At 50.2% G+C, this 13,154-nt stretch overlaps 1 protein-coding gene across 3 annotated transcripts in view; it reads left to right on the top strand.

Annotated features, from left to right (window-relative positions):
* SLCO3A1 (solute carrier organic anion transporter family member 3A1) overlaps nucleotides 1-13,154 on the top strand; it is a 370,800-nt gene that overhangs the window by 64,605 nt on the left and 293,041 nt on the right. Inside the window, exon 1 of one of the 3 annotated variants that reach the window (XM_055556071.1) lies at nucleotides 9,927-10,649. The exons of the other annotated variants lie outside the window; for them this stretch is intronic. Within the exon in view, the coding sequence (XP_055412046.1) occupies nucleotides 10,617-10,649 (33 nt within the window). The 5' untranslated portion in view covers nucleotides 9,927-10,616. Of the gene's footprint in view, nucleotides 1-9,926; nucleotides 10,650-13,154 lie in introns of those variants that run through there. 3 annotated transcript variants of the gene reach the window in all.

Below are 13,154 nucleotides of genomic sequence, written 5' to 3'. Positions count from 1 at the left end.
ATTGAGTTTGAGACCAGGTCTGCCCTGTTGCACTAAGCAATTAATTAGCACGGCTCCCACATTTCAGAAATTTCCTTCTATCAGGCTCCAGGGGTGGACAGAACAGCTTGGCCAAGCTGCTGCTTTTGTGGTTGTTCAGTCACTCAGTCGCTGACCCTTTGGGACCCCATGGACTGCAGCACTCAGGCGCCCCTGTCCTTCACTATCTCCCGGAGTTTGCTCAAACACATGTCCATTGAGTCGACAATACCATCCAACCACCTCCTGCTCTGTTGCCCGCCTCTCCTCATGCTCTCAAGCTTTCCCAGGATCACGGTCTTTTCCAGTGAGTCGGCTTTTTGCATCAGGTGGCCAAAATATTGGACCTTTAGCAGCAGTCCTTCCAATGAATATCCATGGTTGATTTCCTTTACGATTGAGTGGTTCGATCTCCTTGCTGTCCAAGGAACTCTCAAGGGTCTTCTCCAGTACCACACTTCAAAAGCATCAATTCTTTGGCGTTCAGCCTTCTTTATGGTCCAACTCTCATATCCATACATGACTACTGGAAAAACTGTAGCTTTGACTATACGCACCTTTGCTCGGCTTCTTTAGGTACTTGCACAGAGGGGAGGACCGCTGGGGAACTGCAGGAGGACAGGGGAACTTACGATGTGTGTTTACCAACCCAGGTTGCCGTGTGCCTGTGCAGAGCTGTCGCATCTGTGGGGAATTGGTACTGTTGCCACCAGTGGGCACAAGTGGGGTACGGACTGAATTCTGTCCCTGCTCACCACCTTGGTGGGTCACTGCTGAGCAGGACAGATGTATGTAGTGACTGGCTTATCCAGCCTGAGCCCCACTCAGTGCTCAGAAGCAGGGCTGCAGACATGATAAAACAACTCTTGCTCTCAAGGAGTTTCATTCTTCATGGGCCACGCCAGACAAAACAGTATTGGCCAGGGAGAAGGTAAAGACAGGAGATGTTCATGGAGGAGGTGTCATTTGAACTGCCTGCTGTTGGATAAGGAGGGGTTTCTGTGGAGCCTGGGTGTGGAATGGATGGTATTTGCTCATTTGCAGACCAGGGTAGGAAAGTGAGAGCGGGGCTTGCTGACCCCTCCTTGTGCAGGAAGCTGACGAGAAGCAGAATGCAGCTGGATCTCCACGGGTCTGCCAACCGAGGACAGGGAACTTGGGCTTTCCTCATTGGCAGTGGGCGTCACTGGAGAGTTTTACGTGGAGAATTAATTGGGGATGGACTGAACAAGGTGAGACAGCAAAGAGCACAGCAGTCCCTGCAGGTGCACTTGGGAGAAATCGGGGAGGAAGAGGGGATGAGCAAGAGGACTGAGACCTTCGGGGACTGGAGGAGGGAGTGGGAGGATGGGGAGGGAGAGGAGGTGGAGCAGAGGCCAGTGGGATGAGGGACTGAGGAGGGCCGGGGAGTTTCTGCGGCCTGGGACAGGGCAGATATCCCTGGATACAGAGGTCAGAGGGGCCGGGTCTGCTGAGCGGTGAGCGGGGCAGAATTCTGTGCTGGGAACTGTGGAGGCCAGGCACGGTGACCGTCCGGGGCTGCAGGCAGGGACTGGGGGTCATGAGCATGTGGGAGGTGGAGCATGTGGAGACCCTCCCGTGAGAATAGAGCAGTGACACCAGAACCCTCAGAGGTGACCTTGGAGAATCCTGGCCAAGAGAACAGGACAGAGCAGGATGAGCAGAGGAGAAATATGGAAGGACGGCAGCTAAGTGGCGCATGTCACGAGAGAGAGGGGCCGGCAGGGTCAGAGGTCAGAGAAAGCCTGGACGATGAGGGCAGGAAAATAGCACACCCACTGAAGATGTAGGAGCTCCTCGGGAAGTTTCAGCAGGAGCAGCTTCCACGGCCCTGGCAGGGTCGGAGCGCGCCACTGCTCCTTGTTGACTTGAGTGTGAACAACAGGGCCATCTACTCTGCAGACATAGACTTTCTTTGGTATTTCTCTAAATATTTATTTTGGCAGTGCTCGGTCTTAGCTGCGGCCCACAGGGTCTTTAGTTGTGGCACATAGGATCTAGTTCCCCAACCAGGGATGGAACCTGGGCCCCCTGCATTGGGAGCTCGGGGTCTTAGCCACTGGACCCCCAGGGAAGTCCCAAGCATGGAAGGAAAGATGAACAATGGCAGTGACCAGAAGGTGATTTTAAGTTTGGGTTTTGACATGGGTGGGCTTTGGCCAAGCTTGGGGAGAGGATGGAGACGTGGCCAGTGGAGGGGAAAGAGAGATAAAAGGAGGCAGAGTGGAGGAGGGGGGTCTTTAGGAGAGAAAGAAGGGTGGCTGGGCAGAGGGAGCCGTGCTGAGTAGGGGGAGGCTGGAGCTCAAGTGGGCGCCCCTCTCCTAGCTCTGCCCCGAGTCACCTCCCACATCAGGAACCAGCAGGAAGAGATGCTGTTGTTGCCTCCACACTTACGTCCACTTCTCTAGCTTTTCAATCAGTTACAGGGACCCCTGTGGGTACTTGGTTCATATATTGGCACAGCAGTTTTATCTCCTTGAACAAGGTAAGTTGCATCCAACAAGTCCTAGACTATTGTACTCAGCGAGGAGCGAGGCCAAGTGGTGCTGAGGACTGGTTTCTAACATGGGCGGGGGGCATGGGCTGAGCATCAGGAAGCATTGTTGCCACTTACAGGCGTGTGTGTGTGTGTGTGCTAAGTTGCTTCAGTTGTGTCTGCCTCTTTGTGACCCCACTGACTGTGGGGTCCGGCTGGCCAGGCTGCTCTGTCCATGGGATTCTCCAGGCAAGAATTTTGGAGTGGGTTGCCATTCCCTTCTCCTGTAGGCGTGTGATCCTGGACTAACTATGTCTCTGCTCTGGTCTCCTGGGTCCTCCCAGTAAAGTGTTGGAGGCGGGGCAGGGGGCGGTGGCTAGGTCATCTTCAACATCCATTTTGGCAGGAACTTCTGTCTTTCCCTCCATCCATGAACGTGTGTCCCCAGTGAAACACAAGGGTGTGCTGTGTCTGAGATGCACTGAAATGACAGTCGAAGGATCTGTAACAGGATTTGAGCAGTGAGCTGGCGTGAGCAGGCTTTCCTTCATTGCTCTGACACCAAAACTGGACTATATCCGAGTCTTCTGGAAGCTTTTTTAATGCACACGAGCAAGCAGTGTTTTGTTCTGACCCCTGTTTATCTTACGCCTGGATGCACGGGCTTTGGCAACCGTATTATTTTCTTATCAGCTTATTTGGGTGGTTCATTGCTGAGAGAGAATATAATTAGGCGGAAGTAGATTATCTTGGTATTTAGGACTTAACCTTACCTGTCTGGTGATTTGCTCTTGAGGAATTTATAAGTAATGGCTTTGTACACTGTCCTGGTAGAAACAGTTTATGTGTATCCTACTCCTGTGGGATTACAAGTAAAATCAGGAGACCAGGCAGAAAAAGAAATGCTTAAGCATAGCTCTGGCATTGTTATTGACGTTGTTCAATCATTCAGTCATGTCCAACTCTTTGCAGCTCCATGGAATGCAAGTCCATGGAATGCAGCATGCCAGGCTTCCCTGTCCTTCACTATCTCCTGGAATTTGCTCAAATTCATGTCTACTGAGTTGGTGATGCCATCCAAACATCTCATCCTCTGTTGGCGCCTTCTCCTCTCGCCCTCAGTCTTTCTCAGCATCAGGGTCTTTTCCAGTGAGTCAGCTCTTTGCATCAGGCGGCCCACTGTTATTGCTCTAGCATGGCTGCAGACTTGAGTCAAGAGACTCCTGGTATGCAAAGCAAAAAGGGAAATACAGTTATACTCTTTCCTGTTTAATAGTCTTTGGTTGGAGGTTCCTGGGGGGACAGGGATGGGAAACAATAAAACTAGTTCCTAGGGAAAGCAGAGCTTTTTCTAGTACTTAATGAAAACCATTTCTCATATCAGCTTTATCCTAGTGTTTCTGAAAGTACATATATATATATATATATATATATATATATTTTTTTTTTTTTTTTTTTCCCCCAAGGGATCCACAGTATTTGAAAAAAGAAGGCCTCCACAGTCAGCAGTTTCAGAAACTATATATCTCAATGGATAATTAACAATGAATATTACCTTTGGGGGACCTCTCATAGTTTTGTAAAGAAACCTATTTATCTTTGTTAATCCAGAATTTTTAAAATTTCTATGACTTCATAATGTTTTTCCTTCCTACATAGCTTTTAAAAAATACATATTTATTTAAACTGGAAGATAATTACTTTACAGTATTGTGATGTTTTTTTGCCATACATCAGTATGAATTGGCTATAGATGTACATGTGTCCCCTCCCTCCTGAACCCCCCTCCCACCTCCCTCCCTACCCCACCCCTCCAGGTTGTCACAGAGCCCCGACTTTGAGTGCCCTGTGTCATACATCAAACTCACACTGGTTGTGCATTTTATATGCTTTTTAGATAACTTTCTTTATTTGGCTGCACTGAGTCTTAGTTGTGGCACTCGGCATCTCTGACCTCTGTTACAGCATATGGGATCTTTAGTTGCGGCATGCAAACTCTTAGTTGTGGCATGCGGAATCTAGTTCCCTGATCAGGAATTGAACTTAAGCCCCCTGCTTTGGGAGCCTGAAGTCTTAGCTGCTGGACTACTGGGGAAGTCCCTTCCTGCACAGCTTTTAACAGTAACTCCATTTGGCTGGGGGTTGGGGGGGATGGCTTCCCTGGTGGCTCAGATGGTAAAAAATAAAATCTGCCTGCAATACAGGAGACCCAGGTTTGATCCCTGGGTGGGGAAGATCCTCTGGAAGAGGGAATGGCTACCCACTGCAGTATTCTTGCCTGGAGAATCCCATGCACAGCGGAGCCTGGCGGGCTACAGTCCACAGGGTCACAAAGAGTCAGACAGCACTCAGTGACTAACACTCACTTTCTTCCACATTTTTTTAAACAGCAGGCTTAGCTGACAGAGCCCGGTAGCCTTCTCCACCAAGGTCAGGGGTGCCTCCCCCCGGCAGGGAGCCTAGTGCTCGGTCATTAGAGTGTGGAGTCAGTGGGACTGGGCATCAGTCCTGGCCCCTCTGCTCGCCAGCTGCATGGCCATCAGTGGGACAGTCGTCTTCTCCAGCCTCAGCTTTCTCATCTGTAAAACTGGATAATGATATGACCCACCGCCTGGAATCATCATGTATAATCATAATGAATAATCACTATGTCAATAGAGCCTGCAAGACCATCCCTGGATAAGTAAATAATAAATGTTCTTTGGGTTGTAATGAATCTTCCCCCCATTCCGGAAGGTACCCCACCTGGAGGCCATGTTCCTTCCACGTGCCTGGGTACAAACTCGAGTGCTTCTTTGGGTACTGACCGTGCTTCTCTGTATTCTGGCAGCAAGCAGCTCTCTTGGCCCTTTGTTATAGCTATCTTCATAGTTGTCTTGTCTATTATACTATGAGCTGGTTAAGGGCATCTGCAGCCCTGAGATTAGAACCTGGCCCAGCTACTCAGTCTGGGGTTTTCAGTCCATCTAACACTAAGCACAGGCCCTAGGGCATGTAGTGAGTCTGATTCAGTGAACACGGCTCTTTCTGGGGAGTATGTGTGTGTGTACATCTTTAGTGTATCAGATGGAAATCTCTCTCTTAAGACTGGTCCTCTATACTTTTTTGTTGAATGTAATTCTTGTTGAGGAAATCATTTAACTTATATTGTTCTTGAAGTTTCTCTAATAAAAGAGACCTGGCACCACATAAATTGTGAATTCAAAGAATGGTCTCAAGTCCTGTGAAAGGTACTAAAATGCAAAAGATTTCTGGTAATAACGTTTATAGCTCAGTCACTGAGTGAAAGAAAATTCTATTATCTGTGCCCAGTAGGGATAGAAAACCCTTGTTTTTCAGCAGTGGACCACTGAGCTATAGAGAAAAATCAATGGTGAGACTCATAAATAGGAAGCAAATTTAGAGTTTTATTTTTTTTTTAAAGAAAAGGATCATAAAATATGACACATTCTCTTATAACTAAATGAACATAAGATTTCACTAAATATAAAGAATAAAAAAAAGATGCCTCTGTTGTACTTTAGGGCTATTTAGGAGAGAATGTAAGCAGGAGAAGAGAGAAAGCAAGAACCAGGGACTAGAGGGGGAAATGGTCTGAAAAAGATGCAAATAATGCAGAAGACAGAGGAAGTCTTAGAGACACAGGTGAGTGAGGTCTTTCTAAGGAAAGAGGATCCATGACTCTGGGTCTCAGACAGAGTGATCAGAGGGAAGCAATGGTCTCTTGTTAAAGACCCAGGTGCAGAGAGGGCTGGCGGATGCTGCTTCCAGGAGAGGCACGGCCGTGTTGCACATTCGCAACCTCAGGCATGACTGCAGTCACGGTCACATTGTACAGCGTGTTTCCTTCTCATTTTAACCATGTGGCAAGATTCAAGGGAAGAATCATCACCTCTGTATTACAGACCAGGAAAGCGGGTTGCAGGCCTGTTAAATGCATGACCAGTGCATGGCTTTCAAAATCCCTCATGTCTTCCATCCACCCCTCTTCTCATCCTTTTCCAAAACACGCTGATGCCTGTGGCATGGGCTGGAGGCCAGAGGCATGTCTGCACCACAGTTTCTCTGTGTAATTCTTATTCTGTTTTTTTTTTTTAAGCATTGTATTGTTGTAAATTTACACCCATTTATTATGTGGCCATAAAAGGGGCTAATTCATCCCATCAGAAATAAAGTGACATAGGGTGTCCCAGTGACTAAGACTCCACACTCCCAATGCAAGGGGCCCGAGTTCAATCCCCAGTCAGGGAACTAGATCCTGCATGTCGCAAATAAGGGTTTGTGTGCTGCAGGGAAGATCACAGATCCCTTGTGCCACAACTAACACCTGGCATAGCCAAATACATACTTTTTTTTAAGGCAGCATTAAAAAAGAAGTAATAAAGCAACATTGGCTGTTTGTCTTCCCTGGCTGACCCGTGAGGTGGGTGGGCAGTCTGTCTGCCACCAGGGCGATTCCAGGGCTCACTGTTGTGCTGTCCTCTGATACCTGGTTCTGCAAACCTCAGATCCTGGAATTCACATGTCACTACCTTGTGTGTGCTATTTCCCCTGTGCCCTAAATGACTCACTCCAAGGAGCTGCTGTTCAGGTGAAAACAGAACCACGCAACGTGCCTCCTCACCTGATGCACTTGCTGCTGCTGCTTTGTCATAGGGAGACACTGTCGGAGCTTTTGAGGTTGGGCCCCTTCCTGCCTTTGCTGCGAGACCACATCCTGGCCCATCAGACAAGCAATTGATATGGGCTTGAAAATTCCTTCCACAGGCTTAGAAAACAAACTTGCATTGAAGTTGTGCCGAGAACGGCTTTTCCATGTCAGCAGCAGGAGCACTTTGCAAACTCGTTATAAATGGCCAGCGTTGTTATTGCCAGACGTGGAAATAAGACAGCTTCCCATACTGGATGGTGGAGAAGCCAGCAGGACTTTGGCAATCTGTGGCCTGAGACCAAGTCCAGCCATAGCTTATTTTCATTAATAAAGTTTTCTTGGAATGCAGCCGTGGCCATCAGTTACGTACTGCCCAGGGACGCTGCTTGGGCACTCAGATGGCAGAGTAGAAGAGTCACTATAGAGACTGAGTGGTCCAGATGCTGAAAATACTTACTACCTGGCTCTTCATGGAAAAAGTGTGTTGATCCCTGTTCAGGAGCTCGGGGCCTTTATTTGACTGCGGTTTAATGTGAGGTCGACAGCCAGACTGTTTCTGCATCTGCTCTCAGCATCGCTGGGCCCCGCTGCTGGGCCTGTGGTTTGCGAGTACAGCTCACATTCTCCGGGAGGTGGGGTTGCTGGACTGCCGTGTCCCGTGCCCCTTGGAGTAGAAGGGCTTCCATGTGTAGCTTCTCTGCACTCGTGGGCTCTCCCTACCCTTCTCAGCCCTCACACGGGCTCCAGATTGAGCCAGGGAGACTTCCCAAGGTCCTCCTGGGCCCCATCTTCCTGGACCCAGGCTGTCAGCTGTGGCTCTGCTGCTGTTTGCTCCCGAGACACCGCACACCGGCACCCTTCTCTGTGGGCCTGACAGCGCGTGCCTGCGGAAGCCTCGCTTCTCTCCAGCACCACTGAAATCGCCTCTGGGGCAGTTTCTCCTCCCTCCATCCCATGCCCCGCCGCCAGGATAGTGTCTCCGAGGGATGGCTCCTGCTCAAGAACCTCCCTTGGCTCCCCAGTGACCTCCAGATCAACCTCAGCCTGGTCTTTAAGGCTGTTTCATCTCCCCACAGGGCTCTTGTAACTGAAAGTGGGGTCCACCTGGTTGTCACTCAAAAGCCGATAAAGAGGCCAGGTTGGTGGAAAGGAAAGTTTGTTTTATTGTGGATGCCAGCAACTTGGGGTAGTGGTGGGGGATGGATGCCTGTTCAAAGGCCGATTCCCGGCCCCCCACCCTACCAACAATCAAAGGCTCTTTTATAGGCTGAGGGAGGGGGCTACCTGCAGAAACAGCAGTCGGTTCTGACAGTCACCTGGCAGTTGGCCATCGGTGGTCTGACCAGCGTCATCTTGATTGTTTTTAGTGCAGTTAGTCTTCAGTTCCAGGGTCGGCTTGTTCTCATTTCCTCGAGGCCAGTTCTTGGAATTGTGGCCACTCATGTCATAGCTACAGTCTGGTCATCATGCAGTTAACTCTTTCCATGTGGCGGGGGTTTCAGTATCCATTAGACAGCTCACAGGATATGGTTCAGAATATTATCTATAGCCCTTGAGAAGGAACTGAAAGCCTTTGCCTTTCCTTCTCCAGGGGATCTTCCCAACCCAGGGAGCTAACCCAGGTCTCCTGCATTGCAGGCGGATTCTTTACCATCTGAGCCACCAGGGTATCCCCACTTATGGACTAAGCCATTATTATTTGGTCTCCTTTGCCTGTTCGTCTTTCCTTCTGCATTTTCTCACTTCTCTGATTGAACTTATTCTTTGGCTAAAGCTTTTCTACAGACAGAGGCAGGCTGAGGGTGTGGCGGGGAGGGACCATGGTGTCCTGCTCCCTTTCCCCTAGGCTGGTCTGAGCTCGCCCTCCTCAGTGCCTCCCCCACCACACTGATCTTCACTCTTAGAAAACTGTGCCTCCCCACCGCCCCTGCCCATGTATTAAAATCCAACTTATTGCATCCCAGATCGATCTTCCTCCACTTGCAGCCAGAGGTGTGTTATTATATCCCTTGAGCCTCCTGCCACTCTAATGCATGACCCTACAAGGCCAGCTGTGTTGTTAGGACCCTTTCTTTCTCCTCTCCCCCAGGTCTTAAACCCCCACAGGGCAGGGATTCCTTCTCAGCCTTAGTCATATTCCTTGTACTTCCCACCCCAAGCAGGCTGTCTGTGTGGCTCTATTTGGAAGTCACACAGCGCATGCGCACCATGGATGTGGGTACCAGCAGCTGTGAATCCTGACCTCATGGTGCTCTTATTGTTAGCCTTGCTGCACAGGTGTGGAGACAGCACAGAAAGATCCACGTGGCCAAGCGCTGTCAAAGCCAGATTTGAGCTGGAGGCCCCGGTGCTCCACCCCATAGGACCAGGGCGCGCTGTTGTAAGCACCCTGCACTTGGACCCTGCGCATCCACACACACTCCCCCACCTGCCTGTGTATTAGCATCACCTGGGAGCTTTCACAGACTCCCGCGTGGGCCCCGGCCTCACACATTATATCTCCATCCCGGTGGGGGTGTGGTAGGGGGCAGTGCTAGTGTGTTTTCCAGGTGATTCTAGTCTAGTCCCCACCCCCTACTCCAGAATAAGAAAATGGACAGGTTGGGGGAGGGCTCACGCAGGCAAGCCTGAGCTTCAGCTGCTGCTCCAGGAGCTTGGCTATGTGTTCCGTGACCCCCTGGTAAAACTGGCCCTTTCAGAAGTGAGAAAAGACCCATCTGTCCATAGTCTCCTGTCTCAGGGCATTTCTGACTACTCTTTGCGACCCCATGGACTGCAGCCCGCCAGGCTCCTCTGTCCATGGGAAGTTGGACATACCCTCATACCCAGGGAAGCTGAAGGTCTCCCTTTGGGGCTGGGCTCCCTGCACGGGGCAAGTGCCCCCCAGTGTGCACCTCAGACTCCCTAAGAGGTGAGCCTCCCCAGATGCAACCCAGCTTTCCCACAGGAGGAGGAGAGACTGGACGTGAGCCAGAAGTGAGGGAGGGCTTTCAATTGGCATCTCTTTAAAAAAAGCGGGGGCTTCCCTGGTGGCTCAATGGTAAAGACTCCACCTGCCAAACAGGAGATGCAGGTTCGCTCCCTGGGTTGGGAAGATCCCCCAGAGGAGGAAATGGCAACCCACTCCAGTATTCTTGTCCAGAATCCCATGGACAGAGGAGTCTGACAGGGTGCAGTCCATGGGATCACAAAGAGTAGGACATGTCTTAGTGACTAAACAACAGCAACAAAAAGCAAGCTTTTTAATCTTGAGGGGAGACAGGCTTATTGTGGACGGAGAGCACAGTGGAGCAGTATTTCCAAAGTCTGGTCCACAGATCAGCAGTATCCACATCACCTGGGAGCTTGTTAGAAGTATAAATTCCCAGATGCATCCCAGATGCTCTGAGTCAGAGGAGACTCTGAGCTTGTGCTCCAGCATCCCATACCCTCCGGGTGATTTTGCTGCCAATGAAGGTTGAGAACTGTTGCTGTCTGTTGATGGTAAGTATGTGTGTGGACACGCTTCCCTGTCCACACAGGGAAGAAAAGAATTTGCCTGCAATGTGGGAGACACAGGTTCAATCCCTGTTTCGGAAGAAAAATCCCTGGAGAAGGAAATGGCAACCCACTCCAGCATTCTTGCCTTTAGAACCCCACGAACAGAGGAGCCCAGCAGGCTACAGTCCATGGGGTTGCAAAGAGTCAGACTTGACTAAGCAACTAACACTTTCACTTTTCACTTTCATGTGTATGGGACACTTGGAGGGTCGGTGGTGTTCATACCTCCCCCACGCTGGGCACCAGAGATCTACCGCCCCAACCCAGGGTTTTTTTTGTAAAACCTCAGACTCCTGGGCCTCATCTCAGGGTTTGGTAATCTGTATTTTTAACCAGTGCTCCAGGATATTCTGAAATTCAAGTGTATTTTTTTGTTTGTTTTTAAACTGGGATAGCAGAAACCTGATAAATATTGTGTTCTTTTAATAATCACTTTGTTTCTACTTGGTGCAGGGTGAGGACACCTCCTCTTTTCCTCCTGGAGCTTCCTTCATCTCTAATTATCAAGACATTGCCATCAGTCCTGTTAGCTGTTAAGTAGAGACAGCCATTGCTGCTGGCAGGCATATTCCTCATTGTTGGATTATTCATTGCCACCTATGAGCCACAAGTGGGTTTATGGCCTCGTGCATACTTAATTAGTTGAACTTCTCCAAATTATGGTTTAAATAAGTGAAGACATTAGCCTCTGACATAATTGGGCCACAAAGCATCTTTTCAGAATATCTGTGTAGCTTAACTCTAGATTCAAAGAGGTGTCTGTGAGGCTTTGAAGAGGTCACCGGGTCAAGGAGGTCAGGACCCTACTACTCCTATTCTTGCAGGAGTGGGGGCCCCCTTCCAGGACTGGAGAGCGGGCTCTTGTCTAACACTTGGACATGAATTGTCCTAGGAGACACACATGCTGACAGAGCAAGAGACTTTATTGGGGAGGGGCACCCAGGTGGCGAGCAGGAGGTAAGGGAACTCAGGAGGACTGCCCTGCCACTCGGCTCCCTGTCTCAGGTTCCATGGTGATGGGGTTAGTTTCCAGGTTGTCTCTGGCTCCTCATTCTGACTCAGGGTCTTTCACGCAGCCCTCAGCCAGGATGAGTTCCGGTGAGGAGGATCCTGGGAGGTGGGTAGGATGTGTGGGACCTTCTGGAATTCTTCTTCTTGGTAGTGGCTCATTGGTCCGGTGATCCTTGCCAGGACCTCCTGTCGCAAGGTAACTCATGCAGAGGGTCACTGTGGTGCCTGGCCAGGATGGGTGGTTTTGGCCAGTGTTTCCCCTCCCACTGTCTCCCCTGTGGGTCGCTCTGCAAGGAGCAGGTTTAAGGCAGGACAAGAGTCACAGGCATGGGCCCCCGCGTGCTCTAGAAGAGCAGGTTCTTTTTGTTTGGCCCACAGCTGCCTCTCGCCTTGCCACCCTATGTCATCATTATCGTCCACACCTGTGTGATGTGTTATGATGGGGGCACACCTGCTAAAACGGAGCAGCGGTCACATTTCAGGTCTGCTCCCCAGGAGGATGTCATGAAGCCTCGTGGCAGAAACGGATTACACCTTCTGCTCATGCCTGCCTGTCCTTCCTCCCAGTGGCTGTTGCCCTCTCCTCCCCAGGTGGAGGTCACCAGGCTGCAGACCCGCCAGCCTGCTCGAGGGCCACCCAGGAGATGCTGCCCACACATGTCCACTTCTGTTACTGCCTTCTATTATTTTAGTTAATTTTTAAAATTTTTGGCTGTGCTGGGTCTTCGTTGCCGTGCGGGCTTTTTCTCTAGTTGCGATGGGTGGGGAGTGCTCTCTGATTGCAGTGCACGGGCTTCTCACTGCGGTGGATTCTCGTTGCAGAGCATGGGCTCTAGGGTGCATGGGCTCAGCAGTGGCAGCTCCCAGGCTCTAGAGCACAGGCTCCATAGTCGTGGCCCACGGTCTTAGTTGCTCTGTGGCATGTGGGATCTTTCCGGATCAGGGATCAAACCTGTGTCTCTTGCATTGGTAGGCAGATTCTTTACCACTGAGCCACCTGGGAAGCCCGTTACAAATGAAAGAAGGGGCTAAATGAAACCTTCCTTTTCACTCATCCATATCTTTGGCTAAGATCTCTGGGAGCATTTGAGAGCCATTTTAATGAGACCAGGAATCATGAAACTTCTTTTCTCGACCATGGCCACTACTTGGTGCTTGAAAAACAATCTAACTCATAGCTCAAGCTGCACGAGTTGTGAGCTGGCCTTGATTTGAGTAGAAAGGCAACAGAAACAGGAATCAGAATCGGAATGCTGATGAAGGAGGGTGACACAGCTGTCCTGTCCTTGGTCATGAACAGGGACCTGCACAGTCCTGGGCCCTGCTCTGCAGGGCACACCCCAGGCCCAGGGCTGACAGAAAGGCTGTGGTAGTTTGTGTTGTTGCCTTGGTGCTGTGCTAACCCAGGTAGAAGCATCCAGAGGACTTTAACAAAAT

The sequence above is a fragment of the Bubalus kerabau genome, chromosome 19 (assembly GCF_029407905.1).
Source record: "Bubalus kerabau isolate K-KA32 ecotype Philippines breed swamp buffalo chromosome 19, PCC_UOA_SB_1v2, whole genome shotgun sequence".
Lineage (NCBI taxonomy): Eukaryota > Metazoa > Chordata > Mammalia > Artiodactyla > Bovidae > Bubalus > Bubalus kerabau.
This window is presented reverse-complemented; position numbering and strand designations above follow the sequence as displayed.